Source organism: Lampris incognitus, chromosome 1 (assembly GCF_029633865.1).
Source record: "Lampris incognitus isolate fLamInc1 chromosome 1, fLamInc1.hap2, whole genome shotgun sequence".
Classification (NCBI taxonomy): domain Eukaryota; kingdom Metazoa; phylum Chordata; class Actinopteri; order Lampriformes; family Lampridae; genus Lampris; species Lampris incognitus.
The window spans coordinates 147,478,354-147,498,849 of NC_079211.1; the positions used below are offsets into that span (position 1 = coordinate 147,478,354).

A 20,496-nucleotide genomic window follows, 5' to 3' on the forward strand; every position below is an offset into this window, starting at 1 on the left:
AAGGTAGTTCTCTTTCCCTCCACCTTCTCCTTCTTATTTCCCCAGAGAGACCGAGAACGAGCGAGCGAGAGAGACAGACAGAGACAGAGAGAGAGAGACAGAAAGTGAGTGACAGACAGACAGAGATCAGCATTCCCTTGAAAAGCAGTGGTTCCTCCCATGCTCTTGCCCCTAGGTAGTTCTCTTTCCCTCCACCTTCTCCTTCTTATTTCCCCACCAGACACTCATCTATTGTAAGTGTTCATTCAGTAGTCACACCAGTATTATGCTACACCTTCCAGGGCGGTGGGACTCTGACCTTTGACCTCTCGGCTGTCGTTGCTTGGTGGATTTAGGAATCGGTGGTTGGTGATGCAGGACGGAGACAGTTCATGCCCACTCCACCACTTTACGGCAGGACAAACTGAAACATTAAAGATGGCCGCCCTGACAGCGTGACACCATGTGACGTCATGCTGCCAGCGAGACTGGCCAATCAGAGCACATCTGTCTGCGTAGCGCGAAGAGAATCCACCAATCACATGTTCAGATTCACACGGACACGCTGCTGTTATGCAGCACAGATCACTCGCTAATCTCACCGGCTCCTGAGGCGGCGGACAGCATGCGGACATCGGCAAAGTGGAGAAAATATGTAATATTTGTAGAAAAAAAGTGAAATGAAAGCATGTCAATTATGTTGCAGATGAGGTAGGCCTGGGGGATACTGGCAAAATCAAGTCTGCCAGTATGTCTGACTGCACACCTCCATCATATGGATCATGTGGTGGTATTTGTCGGGCGTGCTTCCAGAAGGTATTTACACAGCAGATAAATAAATCATCATTAGTAATGTGGATATGATGACCGAGCAGGTAGAGACATTCATTATTAATTTCACTAAAACAGTGGAACAAGGGCGTCCGGGTGGCGTAGCGAAACTATTCCGTTGCCTCCCAAGACGGGGCTCGCCCGTTCGAATCCCTGTGTTACCTGGCTTAGTCGGGCGTCCCTACAGACACAATAGGCCGCGTCTGCGGGTGGGAAGCCGGATGTGGGTATGTGTCCTGGTTGCTGCACTGTCGCCTCCTCCGGTTGGTCGGGGCACCTGTTGGGGGCGGGGGTAATAGCGTGATCTTCCCACGCCCTACGTCCCCCCGGTGAAACTCCTGTCAGGTGAAAAGAGGCAGCTGGTGAGTCCACATGTATCGGAGGAGGCATGTGGTAGTCTGCAGCCCTCCCCGGCCGGGTCGGCAGAGGGGGTGGAGCAGTGACCGGGACTGCTTGGAAGAGTGGGGTAATTGGCCGGATACAATTGGGGAAAAGGAGGGGGGGGGGTAAAAAAAATAACAAAACAGTGGAATAAGTCCTGACTCACTTTACTGTAATGCAGCCTTTAAGACCAGGGAGCGACGACATTTAAGTTCTATCACCAGATTATCACAACCACAGCCCCACAACACATCTGGCCCAGACATACCGAGCAGCTCTCAGGTCAGGGGGGGGTGAATATATCGCCTCATGTCACACGTTATGGCCCCAGTTTGAAGTTGGACCCGTAGCATCTTGGATGACTGACGCCTTGTTTGGAGGCCGTTCGGGGAGCGCCGTGACGGCCGGCTGCAATCTGAGGAACTCTGTGAAGTTGCTGCAACACTGTTAACCTTTCCAGACGTGTCGGCTGTCGGCGGTGTCATGTCGTCTTCACCGGGGTGTCCGGTCTTTAAATGTGCAACACCATCCTCATCCCACGGCTGTTGCCGTTTTTAAATCGCTCCCTTAGCCGTATCGATTCGGCGATATGAGCCTTTCAGGAAGCGGTGGTTTGGGCCGAGGCGGCGCCTCGGGATTCAGTGCAAAACAAGGAGGAAAAGTTAGACCTCTGCTGTAGGGAGCAGCGGAAGAAATCCACATGTCAAATATCTCTTGAAGAGTCGTGCAGAATTATCTACTCGAACCATAACTGTTGGGGTTCGCTCTCTTGATGTCTCTCACACACACACACACACACAGTCCCAGTGGTATGTGCACATGTAGTGTGCCTCATCGATCTGACTCGGTTTTCTCATGCGTGAACACACCTGACCATAGACACCAGGCGCTGACACCTGAACCTCAGCCGTGAAACGCAGAGGAAGAAGCACAGAATGACTGACAACTTCACCTCTTTAACAAACCACCCTGCCCTGGATAACACACGCTTAGTTTTACTGGTTTGATTTAACTTCTTTCTCTTGTAATTTACAGATGTGTGTGTGTGTGTGTGTGTGTGTGTGTGGGTGGGTGTAGTGTTTCGATGGCATTTGTTTGCCGTGCCACCCGCCTCAGTCGGTCTGTAGTCAACCCGTTATTTTCCTCTCCTCTGCTGGGAGACGTCTTCATAGCCTCTCCGGGGTTGTTTGTTCCTGCCTCACCTGCTCCGTTTCTCCTTTCTCAGCACACCTGTCACTCAGTTGTCCCGACTCGCACATCCGCCGCTCTCACTCGGATGAATATACATGAAGGGGGCCTTTTGTTTCCCGCCATTATCATTGATATATAGCTGTCAGAACAAAGACGACATGCGCACGTATTAGGTGCGCAGTTGTGTACTGCGATAACAGGGTTGTTGTTGTTTTGATTTGTTTTTCCTCGCGGGGATTAAAGAAACCGTTCGGCATGCAGTAAAAAAGTAGGATTTTCACAATCGTAAACTGCTTCTGCCAGTCTGTTTCTACAGAACCTCAAACCCGGGCATCCATCATGCGGCATGGCCGGTCTTTATGCTTTACTCCTCCATCCTGCCGAGTTTATGTTCATATAGTTTCCTGCAGCTTTTGTGTCCTCGTATCCCAAATTCTCTAAGATGCTCATAACAGTAACTAGCTGTAGAAGCTGCTGCTAGCAAACAGTAGTTAGCTTGAGTTGTCACACGACAAACTAACCCCCCTCCCATACGGATGTACTCCTTCAATCCGGGCGGCCTTGCCCGGCGCCGCACCCAAGGAGGTAACGCCGATGGCGGTCTGACGGGACGCGGAAACGGGGCAGGCTAAGCTAACTGCTAGTGCATGCAGACCGATAACACCGAGGGCGGTCTGGCGATGGCCTCACCTGGCGTTGACTGGTGTTTTTGATGTCGTCCTGTGGAGTGCGGGGAGGTGTGTCAAGGGTCTCTGGCTGGGAGAGCTCGTATCCCAAATTCTCTAAGATGCTCATAACAGTAACTAGCTGTAGAAGCTGCTGCTAGCAAACAGTAGTTAGCTTGAGTTGTCACACGACAAACTAACCCCCCCTCCCATACGGATGTACTCCTTCAATCCGGGCGGCCTTGCCCGGCGCCGCACCCAAGGAGGTAACGCTGAGGGCGGTCTGACGGGACGCGGAAACGGGGCAGGCTAAGCTAACTGCTAGTGCATGCAGACCGATAACACCGAGGGCGGTCTGGCGATGGCCTCACCTGGCGTTGACTGGTGTTTTTGATGTCGTCCTGTGGAGTGCGGGGAGGTGTGTCAAGGGTCTCTGGCTGGGAGAGCTGGCACTGGATCGGCTGGGAATGCTTGGTCTGCTTCGTCAGGTTGCCACAGGGACCACGGCCCCTGGCTAGAGCGGCGCCCGAGGAGGAAACGGGGGGCGGTCTGACAAGACGCACAATCGGGGCAGGCTAGGCTAACTGCCAGCCGATGCAGACCGGCAGTTCCGACAGTCATCCTGGCTGGCGTTTGTTCCCTTGGTCAGTGATTTTTTTTTTTTTTGTGTTTAGTTTGGATATATGTGTTAGTTTGAAAATGCGTTATTGTAGTTCCTGAATGTGTTTTTGTCTGTATGTTGCACTGCTGTGGGTGAGGGAAACGGCATTTCATTTCATTTCATCTGCAATGACAAATAAAGTGTTCCTGATTCCTGATTCCTAATCCCCTCCCATACGGATGTACTCCTTCATTCTTTATCATATCAGTTGGTACGATGGATGTACGGCAGATCAGTAGCAACCACAGCAGGACAGGAGTGTAAAACACAGGTTCCTCCCTTCACAACTACGAACAACCAGGTACAACGTATGTGGACGTCAGTGTAAACCGGCTCCACTGCCATGCACATCCTTATCCGCTGCATCCAACCAATGGCGGACTGGCCATCTGGAGCACCGGGAGTTTTCCCGATGGGCCGCTTGACAATTGGGGTCGATGCAACGCAAAATATAAATAACCCCAGCCCCCACTTAAATAAAAATAACCAAGTGTTGTGTGTCTGACTGGCCCAGGCGAGTGGGCTGCTGGCCCACTGCAGTTGGATATTGAATCTGTCAGCCTCTAACTCCCAGCCAATTACTTTTGGTCCGGTCCATTTAACATTTCCTGGGCCCCGCCCCTTTCCCGTCCCTGTTAAGTGGCGACATCTGGATAAATAGTGGAGTGGAGCAAGACGGACAAACAAAAAGAGGAAAAACGTAAAGGTGGTAAGGTTATTTCTTTTACTGGTCAGATGGTTCCAGAGATTCTTGCCAGCTTGCTGCCAGTGCCATTGTGCCAAAATGTGCCCCTTCTAGCCAACCTCCTCCAAAGAGCAACGCGTTCCCCTTGTTCTGTTTTACATCTCCATCCATCCATTATCCAAGCCACTTATCCCAATCAGGGTCGCGGTATGCTGGAGCCTATCCCAGCAGTCACTGGGCGGCAGGCGAGGAGACACCCTGGACAGACCGCCAGGCCATCACAGGGCTCACACCTAGGGACTGTTTTACATCTATTTTACTAAAGTTATTGGTATAAATACTTCAGTAATCTTGTTTACATAAAGTGTGGTGTGGTTTGTGTGGGTGGTGGTGTATCGCGGGGGGGGGGCGGTCTGAGTCAAAAAGCCCAGGGCCATTTTTCATTCCAAGTCCGCCCCTGTATCCAACTAAACAGAATGAGAACATTCTTTTATTAGCAATATCATTTATAAATCAAATACCTTCACAAAATACATGTTCATGTAAAAGCAAATCTAATATTTCAGTTTTTTTCTGAAAAATAAATCTCATATGACACTGACCTGTCACTCACAGTGAGTTTCTACTGGAGGTTTCTTCCATGTCCATCCTGGCCTGTGGTGTTCTTGTGTCGGTACCTGAAGTCTCACTCTTGCTGCGTTGTGGTCAGTCAGGTCACGTAGACATGGTGGGGAGCTCTGATGGAAACTGCCTTTAGCTGTGCTCAGAGAGTCTTTATGTGTGTATGGGAGGAAACCGGCCGACCAACCCTGCCGTCTCCGCCGGCCTCCCTTCCAGCTGGACAGAGGGAGGGCCTAGTTGAGCACCTCTGGTCTTTAGCTGGCAGGCGACACGGCGACACGGAGCTGACGGGGCAATTATGAGAAAGACCGAGCGTGGCCGCTGTGTCAGCACTAGAGTTTCCCATTAGCGGTCCACGATGGACTATCATGTTACCACCGCCAGCTTGAATCCAGGATGGGAAACGATTTGGCGTGTGTGTGTGAGACCACATCCAGATATGAAGAATGTCTCAGTGGTACACAAGTCGGAAACGAGACACGCGCAAATAAAGCTGGGATAACTTGAAACGTGGACCGGTGTCTTCTATTCTCTCTTTCTGTCTCTTCTGGCTCTCTGTCTTTTTCTTCTATTGTCTTTTGTGTTTGCGTGTGTGCGTGTGCGTGTTAAACTAAAGAGGGATGTTAAATGTGTTTGTTGCCATCGTTCTGTTGTATGGCACGGTGGGTGGCACGGTGGCCCAGTGGTTAGCACTGTTGCCTCACAGAAAGAAGGTCCTGGGTTTGAACCCCAGGCCGTCCCAAGTCCTTTGTGTGGCGTCTGCATGTCCTCCCCGTGTCTGTGTGGGTTTCCTCTGGGTGCTCCGGTTTCCTCCCACCACCAAAAAGCCCCGTATGTTAGGGTTAATGCTCCTGTCTGTGCCCCTGAGCAAGGCAATGGAAAGAAGAAGTGGAGTTGGTCCCTGGTGCTGCAGCTGCCCACTGCTCCTACACAATAGGACGGTTAAATGCAGAGAACACATTTCATTGTAAGGTACAATGACAAAATAAAGTGGCTGTCTTTTCTTCCACCCTCGTCATTTAGATGCTGTGTTAGGAAGGAAGAGCTGGATGTTGCTGGAGTGTCCTCATGAAGCAGACTCATACAAAGCAAGGTCCTCACTACGCTCCAAACCTGGCCTCCTGTTCTAACTCTCAGGTCACCAACGCTGCCTCGTGTACACTCTGACAAGTTTAGGACTGCCATACGTCACCCTTCACTGTGGAAACAGGGGTCAGACAGGGAGGCCTCATCGCACCCACCCTGTTTGCCATCTTTATTGCTGCCAATAAAGTATTCTGATTCTGATACTCCACCTTATTGGTGAAGAGCTGCCACGAGGGATCCCAATCCTACACGGAACTGACGGCAGCCAGGCTCTTCAACCTTAACAGGTCCAAGGCCAAGAGCAAAGTCTGCAACTTCACCACCATGGAGCCTCAGTATGCAGACAACAACGCCATCGCAGCACACTCCGCAGAAGACCTCCAGGACATTCTGAATGCCTTTGCCAAGGCATACAGAGTCCTGGGTCTAGCATTAAACATCAAGAAGACCCAGGTCGCAGATCAACTGCCACCCAACTAGCCATCTACCCAGCCCAACTTAAAAGTGGGCAACAAGATTCTTGAAAATGTTGCTCACTTCCCCTACCTTAGTAGCCTTCTCTCCTCGAAAGCTGACTTCGACTCTGAGGTCAACCATCGCTTGAGTTGTGCCGGTGGTGCTTACGTCTGACCCAGAGTCTTTGAAGACCAAGACCTAAAGGCCCAAACAGAACTCCCACCCGCAGACACGGCCAGTTGTGTCTATAGGGACGCCCGACCAAGCCAGAGGCAACACGAGGATTCAAACCGGCAATCCCTCTCTTGGCAGGCAACGGAAGAGATGGCTACGCTACACGGACGCCCTACTCGAAAGTTTTCATGTTTACTTTATGAGGAAGAGTTTCCGTAGAATGAGACGTTAGAGAAATGTTACTGATCCTCGAGGGGGTATTGGGTGATCAGAGACGTAAGGGACGGCGCTTGAGGCGTTAATGAGCGGATAATGAGGGACGTACACACATTACACTTACATCTAGGATAAACGGGATATTCACCAGGACATCGGGTCTCTAGATTTGGCAGATTTACACGTTTCCGTACGGCCCGGTAGCCTCACGGTAAACTAGAATATCGTCATGTTTGCTGGTCTGAGTGATACGGAGACTTTTTAAAACCTTTCTAGTGCCGTTCATGGTGGATGGAGTCGATTAGCAGCCTGTATGATACCCGCACACCTTCAGGCTCCTTCTGGCTCCATTCTGATTTTCAGTTCTGGAAATTCACTTAGCCCTTTCCTGCCATATCGTTGCAAGACTACATTATCTTGCTCCAGTTAACAAATTTGCCTCTGAATCCAGGCAGCCGTGTTGAATTATTCTGTCCTCAGGTCGCAGCGCTCAGCACACCCACCCCGACGGTCACATCCACCAAGACCAGCACCATGAAGCCAAGTCCAGACACGTCTGCCAGGCAGAGCCTGAACGTGAGGGAGATTATAACGACGGCAGTTCGTCAGACCAGGATAACGAGTCTCGGTGAGACACGTGTAACTGAACCATCACAGGTGACTGTCGTCACTAATTAACAGGAGAATAAAAGAGAACAGTGCAAACCCCTGCTGGTAAGGTGGAGAGATCGGCCCGAAAAGGGCTGGATGTACATATGTAAATAAGGTACGGCAGTCTGAGGACGGGTGTCCTTGCCTACCTAAGTGTTTGTTTCCTTGTTATGTGGAATTGGCACATGGGAAGGACCATGTGTAAGCCCTGTGATGGCCTGGCGGCCTGCCCAGGGTGTCTCCCCACCTGCCACCCAGTGACTGCTGGGATAGGCTCCAGCATCCCCGCGACCCTGATTGGGATAAGCAGCTTGGGTAATGGATGGATAAAAGAGACTTGTGTACCCCGGGCTGGCTTCCTGCTCATAGTCACGTTGTGACACAAGCATTTAAACCATTTGTTTTGAAGGGATAAACAGTAACGAGCTGTTAGCCTTGAACATGAGCTGAATATTTAACATCATTCATTCATCTTCAGCCGCTTCTCCGGGGTCGGGTCGTGGTGGCAGCAAGCAAAGTAGGGCACTCCAGACGTCCCTCTCCAGCAACGCCCTCCAGCTCCTCCTGGGGGATCCCAAGGCGTTCCCAGGCCAGAATGGACATGTAGTCCCTCCAGCGAGTTCTGGGTCTACCCCGGGGTCTCCTCCCAGTTGGTCGTACCCGGAAAACCTCCAAAGGAAGGTGCCCAGGAGGCATCCTAATCAGATGCCCGAACCACCTCAACTGGCTCCTTTCGATGCGGAGGAGCAGGGCTCTACTCCGAGCTCCCCCTGGATGGCCGAGCTCCTCACCCTATCTCTAAGGCTGAGAGATTTAATACCATGTAGTCTTTATTACGGTCAACACTTAGCGGTCATTGCACAACAGCTTGTCTTTTATGCACATCGCTAGAACATTCCCACATTATAATAACAATAAACGTTATTTGTATGGCACCTTTCATATATAAAATGCGGCTCAAAGTGCTTTACATTAAAAACAAGGGAAACAATAAAACTCAACAACAATACAGATAAAACAAGTTAAACGTGATAAAACACAGACCTAGGCAAAAAAACATAAAACAAGGCAAGAAATAAAACCACGGTACAAGATTAAAAAAAAAACCAAGAGTAAAAGAAATAAAATGGAATTAATTAAAAGCAAGAGCACGAAAATGGGTCTTGAGCTGCTCCCCAAAACCGTCTCTGGACGCCGCTTCTCTTATTTGTTGGGGGAGTCGATTCCAAGCCGTCGGTGCATCAAGACAAAACGCTGCCTCGCCACACTTTTCTAGATCATTCTAGGCCAGCAGCAGAGGGTCTGAGAGAGCGGCTGGGAGCATCCTCAGATAAGCTTTAAACACGAGGAAACGAGTTTTAACACCCACCCCCCACCCCCCCCGCCGCTACAGGAAGCTAGGCTAACGATGCTAACATGCACGTTTTCCTCCTCGTCTGCAGCATCTTGAGTTGAGCTGCGACTCAAATGTAAGTTTGATTTAGTTGAAAGGTTGGGGAGGGTGTGTGTGTGTGTGTGTGTGTGTGTGTCTGTGTGTGTGTGTGTGTGTGTGTGCTGCCTGACAGACAGTGGGATGTTCAGTCTTAATTGCTCACGTTGATAGCTGGTCAACCCTGAGGGCCACAGCTGTCAAGAGCCACACACACACACACACGCACAACTTAACAGCTGTACATGGTGGGGTGCATGTAATGTTACTCCTCACCCTGTGTAAAGTTGTGTGTGTGTGTGTGTGTGTGTGTGTGTGTGTGTGCTTTTTCTGGTGACGTACTGACTCAGAAAGTGGCCCCAAAGGAAGATCCTGCCAGAGGAAAGAGCTGTTCAACACCCAACCCAATTACAGAGCGAGAGGATTTGATTAAACACACACACACACACACACGTATACACATATGCACACACAACGCAGAAAGACACACACACTACACACTCTCACTGTACAACTAATGCATATGCATGCAACACACACATGCTAACACATGAAGACATAAATACAACCAAGACACACACACACACACACATACACACAACAGACAGACAGATACACACATTCACTGCACAGCCAATGCATATGTATACAACACACATTACCACATGTGAAGACCTGAATGCAACCAATACACACACACACACACACACACACACACACACACACACACACAGAGGACACACACACAAGCGCACACACTTTGCCCCATTTAGGTTATTAAACAGAAGTTGTGCTCCACTTATCTTCATCATCACTACTAATCACATCACATTTCTCCCCCTCCACACACACACACACACACACACATACAGACACACACACGGATTAAGTAGTGAGATATATGGTAACATACTGTATGTAGATAATCCCCTTAATGTGTGGCAGCTGACAGTTGTGCCCTCACAGCTTCGCTCTCACTCTCCTCCATCACCATGGATCGATGTATGGATGTGTGGATCTATGGATGTGTGGATGTATGGATCTATGGATGTGTGGCTGTATGGATCTATGGATGTGTGGCTGTATGGATCTATGGATGTGTGGCTGTATCGATCTATGGATGTATGGATGTGTGGCTGTATGTATCTATGGATGTGTGGCTGTATGGATGTGTGGATGTATGGATCTATGGATGTGTGGCTGTATGGATCTGTGGATGTGTGGCTCTGTATGTGTGGATGTATGGATCTATGGGTGTATGGATCTATGGGTGTATGGATCTATGGGTGTATGGATCTATGGCTCTATAGATCTATGGATGCATGGATCTGTGGATGTATGGATGGATACTGGCTATCATTCAGTGTTGGCAAAGATTGGCCATTATATCCACTTGAAAGAATCAGTAAACCTTTTTTCTTCTTACATCTTTTGATGGGAAGTTGCGTTGGCACGGGTCTCGGGTGGTAGGACCGATAAATCAAACCAGATGGCTGCTGTGAAGGGAGAAAAGATGGAAGTTTATCTCCTCCGAACCACCCTGCTCTTTACTCCTTCTCCTCCTGCTCTTTTACTTGGGGCGTCCGTCATCCGGCTTCTGATAATCGGCGTGTTGCGTGTAAAGTCGTCTGCCAAGCAATGACTTCTCAGAGATGAACGAGTCAAATGAAGTGAGATGGATTTCCTCCGCTGGGGAGGGAAGGCGGTGTGCCGCGGGTGGGCAAACGTGTGGCGGTGTGAGGAGAGAGAGAAAGAAATGGATGGATGGCATGTGTCTATATATTCTTTTACTATGTGTGAGGAAGAGATAAAGAAATAGAGAAGGTGTCCCCCCGCCTATATTCTTGAACATCTAACAAGTGTGTCATGCCCACGTGTGTGTGTGTGTGTGTGGGGGGGGGGGGTTAAACTGTACAGTATGTTTATCAATGGCACTTGAACGCAGCTCCACACCTATTCTATTCTTTCTCTCTCTGTCTTTCACTGCCATTTGCTGTACACACACACACACACACACACACACACAGACACACACACACACCCTGTTCAGCTGCTGCTCTCCTCACACAGACTTTGTTCCCTCTGTCAGTTCAGGTTCCCTCCGAGTCCTAAATCTGTCAGAGATCTGCCCTACTGGTAATCCATACAGCCTCCTGTGTGTGTGTGTGTGTGTCTGTGTGTGTGTGTGTGTGTCTGTGTTGCAGGAGTTGATCTGACAGGTTCATTTGGTAGAGTACGAAATCCTTTCTCGACTCGTCGGCCCCGGTTTACGAGACTTTACGTTTAGTTTCGTGTGATCTCGTGTGGCGCGTCTTGTTCGCGTCACAGGCGTAGCACATTCCTCTTGACACGCGACGGTGCCACTCGCACGCTCGTCCGCCGCTCCCCAGAGCAAGTTGGTTTGGAAATAACACAAGTCTTGCCGTCTTTTCGCCCGCTGGAAGTCGCAAGTAACGGTGAAGAAGTCAGTCGGCCGGGATGCATCTGACTTTTTTTCTCGTTATTAGTTGTGCCGTTTAAACTTGAGGCGTTGCCTGAGGCTGTGCCGAAGGTCATACGTGAAGCGGGGTTTATCTCCGCTGTAGGGTCATCATATACAGAGTGAATGGGGGCCGGGTGTGCGTGGTTGTTAGATGGACGACATCCAGAGTCATGTTTTATTGGTACTTTGCTTTCAGTTCCCCATACATACCCATGTACAGGTAGGCAGGAACGATATGATAGAATATAAAGATATGGTAAAATGAACAAGGACGTGGTATGAGTGCCGATCCAAGAATGAGCATTATTCGAGGTGTATTATAGTATGTGTGCTATAGTATAGTATGCAAGTCACCTATGATGAGTCCAGTTACTATGGTGCAGGGTTTCCATGCATCCTGGAAAACCTGGAATTTTATCGAACAGATTTCCACTTAGTTGTCGAGGATGAATTGTTGCCTCAAGTGAAGGAGTTCAAGCATCTCGGGGTCTTGTTCACAAGTGAGGGTAGGATGGAGCGGGAGATTGACAGGTGGATTGGTGCAGCATCAGCAGTAATGTGGACGTGGTACCGGACCGGGCCGTTGTGGTGAAGAAGGAGCTGAGCCGGAAGGCAAAGCTCTCAATTTACCAGCCAATCTTCGTTCCAACCCTCACCTATGGTCATGAGCTTTGGGTAGTGACCGAAAGAGCGAGATCTGAAATGAGTTTCCTCCGTAGGGTGTCTGGGCTCAGCCTTAGAGATAGGGTGAGGAGCTCGGACACCCGGAGGGAGCTCGGAGTAGAGCCGCTGCTCCTTCGCATCGAAAGGAGCCAGTTGAGGTGGTTCAGGCATCTGATTAGGATGCCTCCTGGGCGCCTTCCTTTGGAGGTTTATCAAATTCAGGCCTCAGTCCACAATCTAGCATAACAACATCACTCTGCTACAGAGGGAAGGTGCGAAACGGACTCCCAAATAGCATGATTTAAGATCTGGCTGAGAAAACAACTTTGGATGTGCATATGAGCCTAGAATTGCAACTGATAGAATTAGCCCCATATACACTCACTGGCCACTTTATTAGGTACACCTTGCTAGTACCGGGTTGGACCCCCTTTTGCCTTCAGAACTGCCTTAATCCTTCGTGGCATAGATTCAACAAGGTACTGGAAACATTCCTCAGAGAGTTTGGTCCATATTGACATGATAGCATCACGCAGTTGCTGCAGATTTGTCAGCTGCACATCCATGATGCGAATCTCCCGGTCCACCACATCCCAAAGGTGCTCTATTGGATTGAGATCTGGTGACTGTGGAGGCCATTTGAGTACAGTGAACTCATTGTCATGTTCAAGAAACCAGTCTGAGATGATTCAAGCTTTATGACATGGCGCGTTATCCTGCTGGAAGTAGCCATCAGAAGATGGGAACACTGTGGTCATAAAGGGATGGACATGGTCAGCAACAATACTCAGGTAGGCTGTGGCGTTGACACGATGCTCAATTGGTACTAAGGGGCCCAAAGTGTGCCAAGAAAATATCCCCCACACCATTACACCACCACCACCAGCCTGAACCATTGATACAAGGCAGGATGGATCCATGCTTTCATGTTGTTGACGCCAAATTCTGACCCTACCATCTGAATGTCGCAGCAGAAATCGAGACTCATCAGACCAGGCAACGTTTTTCCAATCTTCTATTGTCCAATTTTGGCGAGCCTGTGCGAATTGTAGCCTCAGTTTCCTGTTCTTAGCTGACAGGAGTGGCACCCGGTGTGGTCTTCTGCTGCTGTAGCCCATCTGCCTCAAGGTTCGACGTGTTGTGCGTTCAGAGATGCTCTTCTGCATGCCTCGGTTGTAATGAGTGGTTGTTTGAGTTACTGTTGCCTTTCTATCAGCGCGAACCAGTCTGGCCATTCTCCTCTGACCTCTGGCATCAACAAGGCATTTTCGCCCACAGAACTGCTGCTCACTGGATATTTTCTCTTTTTCGGACCATTCTCTGTAAACCCTAGAGATGGTTGTGCGTGAAGATCCCAGTAGATCAGCAGTTTCTGAAATACTCAGACCAGCCCGTCTGGCACCAACAACCATGCCACGTTCAAAGTCACTTAAATCACCTTTCTTCCCCATTCTGATGCTCGGTTTGAACTGCAGCAGATCGTCTTGACCATGTCTACATGCCTAAATGCATTGAGTTGCTGCCATGTGATTGGCTGATTAGAAATTTGCGTTAACGAGCAGTTGGACAGGTGTGCCTAATAAAGTGGCCGGTGAGTGTAGACCGACTGGCCATCGGGAGCACCGGAGACCCGGTCGCTCTGTGGGCCGCTTGAGGAGCCCCCTTTTTAAAATGTTATTTTCTTGAGCAGTGCATTTTACAAAAACGAGCGAGAAAGACGCGTCGTCGGCCCACTTCGATTTATACGCCGGCCCTTGTCATGACATGATCTCCCTATCACGTGACGTACTCGGGGAACCAGTCCCAGACCTGTGGTAGATTTGGACACACTGGACTGAATGGTACACTTTGCAAAACAGGCAAACACACTACAGGCAGATGTGACTACTGTGGGCAAGAAGAAACAATAGAGCATGTTACGATATATAGTGAGAAATATGAGGCAGAAAGAAGGCGTGTGACTCAAAATCTCAGGAAAATAATAATACAGTTTGATTTAGTAGATATTCCACAAAAGAATTCAACTGGGTGATGTTTCAGTTTCTTAGAGTAACAAATTTAATTAAGAAGATTTGAGTTTTTTTTGGGGGGGGGTAGCGTCAATTCTGATTCACATTCCATACTAGCTGGTGGCAGTAATGCACCAATTCGTTGATTGCCAATCTCCAATAAACACCGAGAAGAAGAAGAAGAAGCTTTTTTTTTAATCAAGACTTCAAATACACAAACACATTACACAAAGCCAGTATACTCTGAAACAACAGAGTAGGCTAAGAACAGTACATCACACATGTCAAAGACAATGAGAACAAAACAGATGAAGAAGAAGAAGAAGAAGAAGAAGAAGAAGAAGAAGGGGCAGCAGAAGAAGGGGGTAAGGAGGTAATAGTAGTAAGTAGTAGTAGGTGGTTTTTTTTGGGAGTTGCGCAATAAACGGAGACTAAAGGTTTCATAAAATAAACCTTTAGTCTCCATTTATTGTGCACCCCCCCCCACCTGCGACTCAACATACCCACTACCACTTTTGGCCCACCCAATAAGAAGGTTTGCTTTTTTCTTTGCTGGGTGATCCAGTGAATAGCAGTCACTGAATACCGTTTCATTTATCTAACTACACAAACAGTAAAAATAAAACTTGCTTGTGTCTTGCTTCTTGTTCGTCATGACAATGATAGGTCAGATTTCTTGAGTGGCAGTGCGTTTCGCCCGTGCAGCTTGTGAGCAGCCCCTCTTTCCCGCCCGCGCGACCGGAAGCCTACTTTCCACTAGCTAGCTGGCTAGCTGCCTTTAAGGTAGCTTAAGATACAGACCATGGCAAAACAAAGCGTTTGCTTAAGTTTGTCACAAAAAAAGACGTCGTGAGGAGCAGGAGGAAGAGAATTCAGCTCAAGTTCAGTCGTCGTTCTCAACCCAGACACCGACCCCTGCGTCGGTTTGTAGTAATGACACGTATGTGGCTGCTGATTCGGGCTTCCCCGCCAGCAGCTGTACTGTGGAAAGTCTCTTTTCATCTGTCAGTCAGATAAAAGCTGGTATCTGGGCGTCAGTGATGACACACAGACTGAACTCTGTCCCTGCTGTCCTATGAAAGAGAACTGACTGAATCGTTGGACTATAACGAATTAATTTCAGTGTTCAACACCAAACCCCGTCGTCTCCTGCTGCAGTCATCAAAAGTAAGCTAACGTACAATTTCAGACTGTAGTAGCCTGTTGCCTGTTACAATATTATTGTTTGTTGGGTTTAGTTTTTGTTGGGCGTACAATTGAATTTTACACTGATTGTGTGTGTGTGTGTGTGTGTGTGTGTGTGTGTGTGTGTGTGTGTGTGTGTGTGTGTGTGTGTGGATGTGTGTGTGGTTTATGTGGCCGCAGTGCCAGGCTGTGTTCAAGGGTCATCTTTAGCGTACCTCTATCCATATGCTTAATATGCTTAATTAATTAGGTAAGTTTGCAGCAACCTACCTGACGGGTCGCTCCTACCAGGTGACATGGAGGGGATCTGTGTCGGAGCCTCGCAAACTGACTACAGGCGTTGCACAGGGTTCGGTTCTGGGTCCTCTCCTTTTCTCCCTGTACACGACATCCCTGGGTTCTGTTATTCGCTCGCATGACTTCTCTTACCATTGTTATGCCGATGACACCCAGCTGATCTTGTCCTTCCCTCCCTCTGACACACAAGTAGAGACACGCATTGCTGTGTGCTTGACTGACATCTCGGAGTGGATGGCGACCCACCACCTGAACCTCAATCTGGACAAGACAGAGCTGATGTTCCTCCCGGGGAAAGGTTGCCTGCACTGAGACCTGGCCTTCACCATTGACAACACCGTGGTGACGCCAACTCGGACAGCGAGGAATCTGGGTGTGATCCTGGACGACCAACTGTCGTTTGCTGAAAACGTTGCATCGGTTGCTCGCTCCTGCAGATTTCTCCTCTATAACATCAGGAGGATTTGCCCATTCCTCACCGACGAGACGGCACAGGTGCTCATCCAGGTTCTGCTGGATTATGGCAACTCCCTCCTTGCTGGCACCCCGGCGTTGGCCATCAGACCTCTGGAGCTTGTTCAGAAAGCTGCAGCTTGTCTGGTGTTCAACCACCCTAAGTTCTCCCACACAACTCCCCTTCTCATGTCCCTACACTGGCTCCCAGTAGCTGCTCACATCCATTTTAAGACTCTGGTGCTAGCCTACAGGGCAGTGAAAGGAACAGCTCCTTCCTATCTCCAGGCCATGGTCAAGCCCTACACCCCCGCCCGACCACTTCGCTCTGCTGCCTCGGGACGCCTAGTCGCCCCGTCGCTCAGAGGTCCCTGCTGCCGATCGATCCGGTCACGGCTCTTTTCTGTCCTGGCCCCACAGTGGTGGAATGAACTCCCCACTGATGTCAGGACAGCCGAGTCGCTGCCCATCTTTCGGCGCAGGTTGAAAACTCACTTCTTCATGAACTACTACCCTGTTACCTGTTCTTAGCACTTATTGTATTCACTCATTTAAAAAACAAAATCTCTTTCTTGAACTTTTATTTTAGCACTGGTTTTGCTCTTAGATGCTTGTTTAGATGCATTTACGACCTCTGATGACTAGTAGTTCTTCTGATTTCCTATGTTAAATGATGCACTTATTGTAAGTCGCTTTGGATAAAAGCGTCGGCTAAATGACTGTAATGTCATGTCATGTAAAATGATGCTGTTGCGTGTGTGTGTGTGTGTGTGTGTGTGTGTGTGTGTTAGGTGAGGTGAAGTGTATGTGGCCACAGTGCCAGGCTATGTGATGCTGTTAATGTTGGTCTTGGAGTTGGTAACATTACTTCTGATGACGTATGAGGCTTGTACTGTGGTGCATTCAGGCAGACATGGCCTATTTTGGTTAACATATTTATTTCAGAAACCGGACGGGCACCTGATTTTCTCTGTGCCCACCCGCATTGTGATTTCTGCCCATGCTACAGGTGTGTGCTTGTTTTTGTTACCTTTTGGAAATCTTTTTTGATATGAACACTCACTTCGTTGGGACCAGTAGTCCTCATGGTGACCAAAGCCTGGTCCTAGTGACGCAAAACGTCGTTTCTGACATCCTGGTTAAGGTTAGGGGTCAGGTGTGAATTGAGGTTGGGGTTCGGCATGAATTGGTTATGGTTAGAGTTAAAGTTTGGGTTCGGCTGTCTACAGTGAATGGAAGTCAACGCAAAGTCCTAATAAGGATAGCTGCGCAAACTTGTGTGTGCATGTGTGTGTGTGTGTGTGTTTGTGTAGAATGCTGGTGACAAACCGTTCTCTTGCTCTGAAAATGGCTCTGTTCCTGTTACAGTAGCCTAGAGTATCCATCCATTGAGCTTATAAGTGGTGGTAGTAAAGGCTGGTGTGTTTGTATGTGCGTCGGTGGTGGAGTATCTGCGGGCTGGTTGTGGTGGGCTGGTCTGGGTAATAACATTCCTGGACCATTTTTGTGCACCAGTCCGTCCCTGATTAGCACTGTAGCACGACAGAAACGATTTCTCTGTAAAGTCAGATCGTGGAGACATTTTGACCGTTCACTTTGTGTGTGTGTGTGTGTGTGTGTGTGTGTGTATATATATGTATCGGCCCTGTGTGATGGCGTGGCGGCCTGTCCAGGGTGTCTTCCCACCTGCCGCCCAATGACTGCTGGGATAGGCTCCAGTATCCCCGCGACCCTGAGAGCAGGATAAGCGGTTCGGAGAATGGATGGATGGACAATGTAATATTGTCATACCCAGATAGCAAAGAATCTTTGGCCCAAATATGGCCCACATCTGCAGTTATCTTACGGCCCACATTTGGCCTTGAATGACGGCGTTGACTCAGGGTGGGTGTGGCTGCCTCAACTCAGCCACACTTGGGCCACATCTGGCCCACATAGTATGTGCTGTAACCCAAGTCAAGCCCGGTGCGTTACATTTGAGTCATATCTTGCCCACACAACACTTGCCGTAACCCAAGTCAGGCCCGGCTTATGACATTTGGGCCACGTCTGGCCCACACAACAGTTGCCAGTGCCGTAACTGAGCCATAAGCACCACAAGTGCCCCAGATTAGGCCCAAATGTGTCTACTGTCTGGGTATTATACACCCCTACCCTCACAGACAAGCAGAGAAATGCAGCCGGGTGTATGGATCAGGGCTCTCTACGTGGCAGCATTGTGAAACACATCTGGAGTGGCTTTGGGTCACCTCAGGGCCGAGCTAGAGACAAAAATGACCAAGAATGCAGAGCGTAACGCTGGCTAGCGACTAGCATGCACATCAGCTAGAGCGACTGCGAGTCAACTGGCTGACAGAATGTCCTGTTGACCTTTCACCTTTCTCCTGTGGCTGATACGTCTGTGGCTGCGGTTACGTGCCGAGTGTGGGGAGGAACATTATGCAACTGGTGTATCTCCGAGCTGGATCAGTTCTGCCTTTGTGTTTGTGCTGTTGGGCTACAATTGCTGTCCCAAATTCAAGTTTAGTTACAGATTTATAAGCTCCCGCGGAAACCAGACACATTTATTAAATGGGACAGAAATCACTTGATGTTAATTTTTAACAGGGGGGGGGGGGAGTTGAACTTTCCACATTCCTCCGAGGTGGGGAAGGGCGATCTGGAAACTCGCTGTGCTTCAACTCCCTGGCCGACCCGTGGCCGGGAGACAGGTCCTTGCTATCTCCTTCACCTTATCTGACTTTGGCTGGGCCTGATGGGAGAGCCGATGGCGTTACGGGAGACGGCGCTCGTATCCACATGGATGTCAAGGCCGGACCGGGCCTCGGGGAGAACGCGGCGGCTTGGCAGAGATAGGTCGCTTTTATCCCCCCTCGCCTCCCTGCATGGCGGAGCGCTTGGCACCGGCTCAGAATAAAACAACACACCACCGACTTCAAAGGCCCCCATGCGGAGCGCTCCCCATGCATGAATTATTTACCCTTTGTTTTGTGAGGCTAAAAGCTGTTGTTTTTCCTGCAGTTCCTTGCAGTACTGCTGGTGTTTCACCCCACACACTAAAAGGTTTGGTAAGTGGACGGGTGGACGGGCGGGTGGATGAACGGTCGGTGCCGACACGAGCCGGACCCCGGACTCCCCGCTCGGCGTTCTGACAGCAGCAACAGAGCTCGGTTGCGGCGCGGCGAAATAGATTTGTCCAACATTGTTTAAATTATGTATCGCCGCGTTCATTTGAAATCCTTTCGAGCGGATGTAAATGAGTTTGAGGCAGACACGAGGACCCTGTAAATTAGATAATGAAGCAGGCGGCTCCTCCGAGACCAGCTGAGCTTCTGGCTCAGATTCTGTGTTGTTATACCAGATGGGTTCGTTACATCTTTGTTGACCAGTTCGCCTGCAGATTGTGCGTGCACAATTTCATTCATTCCGTCACCATCTACACTTAATCCAGCTCAGGGCGGCGTGGGGGCTGCAGTCTATCCCAGCATGCACTGGGTGGAGGGCAGGGAGACACCTTGTACAGGTCAACGGTCCATCACAGGACACACACACACGGTCTCCAGTTCACCCAACATGCAAGTCTTTAGGCTGTGACTGCTTTTCCATCCAAGTCTTTTGATGCAAATTTCCTCATTTTGAATAAAAACGGTTTGATAGTAACAACACATATCGAACAGAATCCCCCGTACCGCATAACAGTTTTTACACTTACTTGAGGCGGATGAAGTTTTTATTTGATAAAAAAAAAATGTGATCAATTGCAAGGCAAACAAATTTGCCCAATTAAATGCAAATAATCATAATCAGTCAAGGGTCTGACCCATTAGCCAAGGGCCAGCGAGTCATCCGTGGTTGCTAAACTACCCCCCTGCTTCGGGATGCGCATCCCCCTGCTTCGGCATATCGCCTCCCTCACGCCTCCGGGTGCAGGCGCTTCCGACCGCCTCACGCTCACGTCTCGCCAGCCCACTTCTGACGCCAATGTGGCGAATTCGGGGGGGGGCAGCCGGGACGCGAACCCGGGTCAGTCGGACCCTTTAGTCAACTGATTAACGGTGTCGCCCGTGGTGCGGGTGACCCGGGTTCGCGTCCCGGCTGCGGCGGTTCCCGGCCGCCCCCCGGATTCGCCACAATACCGTGTTTATGACAAGGTGTGCTGAGAGTTCTGGCTGTGATGATCCACTTTAAACAAACGGGCCTGACTTATCTCTGCCTGTTTTTACTTTTCCCCCTTTTCTTTCCCTATGACATATTGTCTTTTTTTGGACCCACCACCCCCACCCAATTGTGTCCAGCCAATTACCCCTCTCTTCCGAGCCGTCCCGGTTGCCGACCCGGGGAGGGCTGCAGACTACCACACGTCTCCACCCATACACGTGGA

At 49.6% G+C, this 20,496-nt stretch overlaps 1 protein-coding gene across 1 annotated transcript in view; it reads left to right on the forward strand.

Annotated features, from left to right (window-relative positions):
- Positions 1-20,496, forward strand: part of fras1 (Fraser extracellular matrix complex subunit 1) — a 333,688-nt gene that overhangs the window by 3,907 nt on the left and 309,285 nt on the right. The window contains exons 3-4 of the mRNA XM_056280308.1: positions 7,427-7,574; positions 11,355-11,421. Of these exons, the coding sequence (XP_056136283.1) occupies positions 7,427-7,574; positions 11,355-11,421 (215 nt within the window). The remainder of the gene's footprint in view (positions 1-7,426; positions 7,575-11,354; positions 11,422-20,496) is intronic.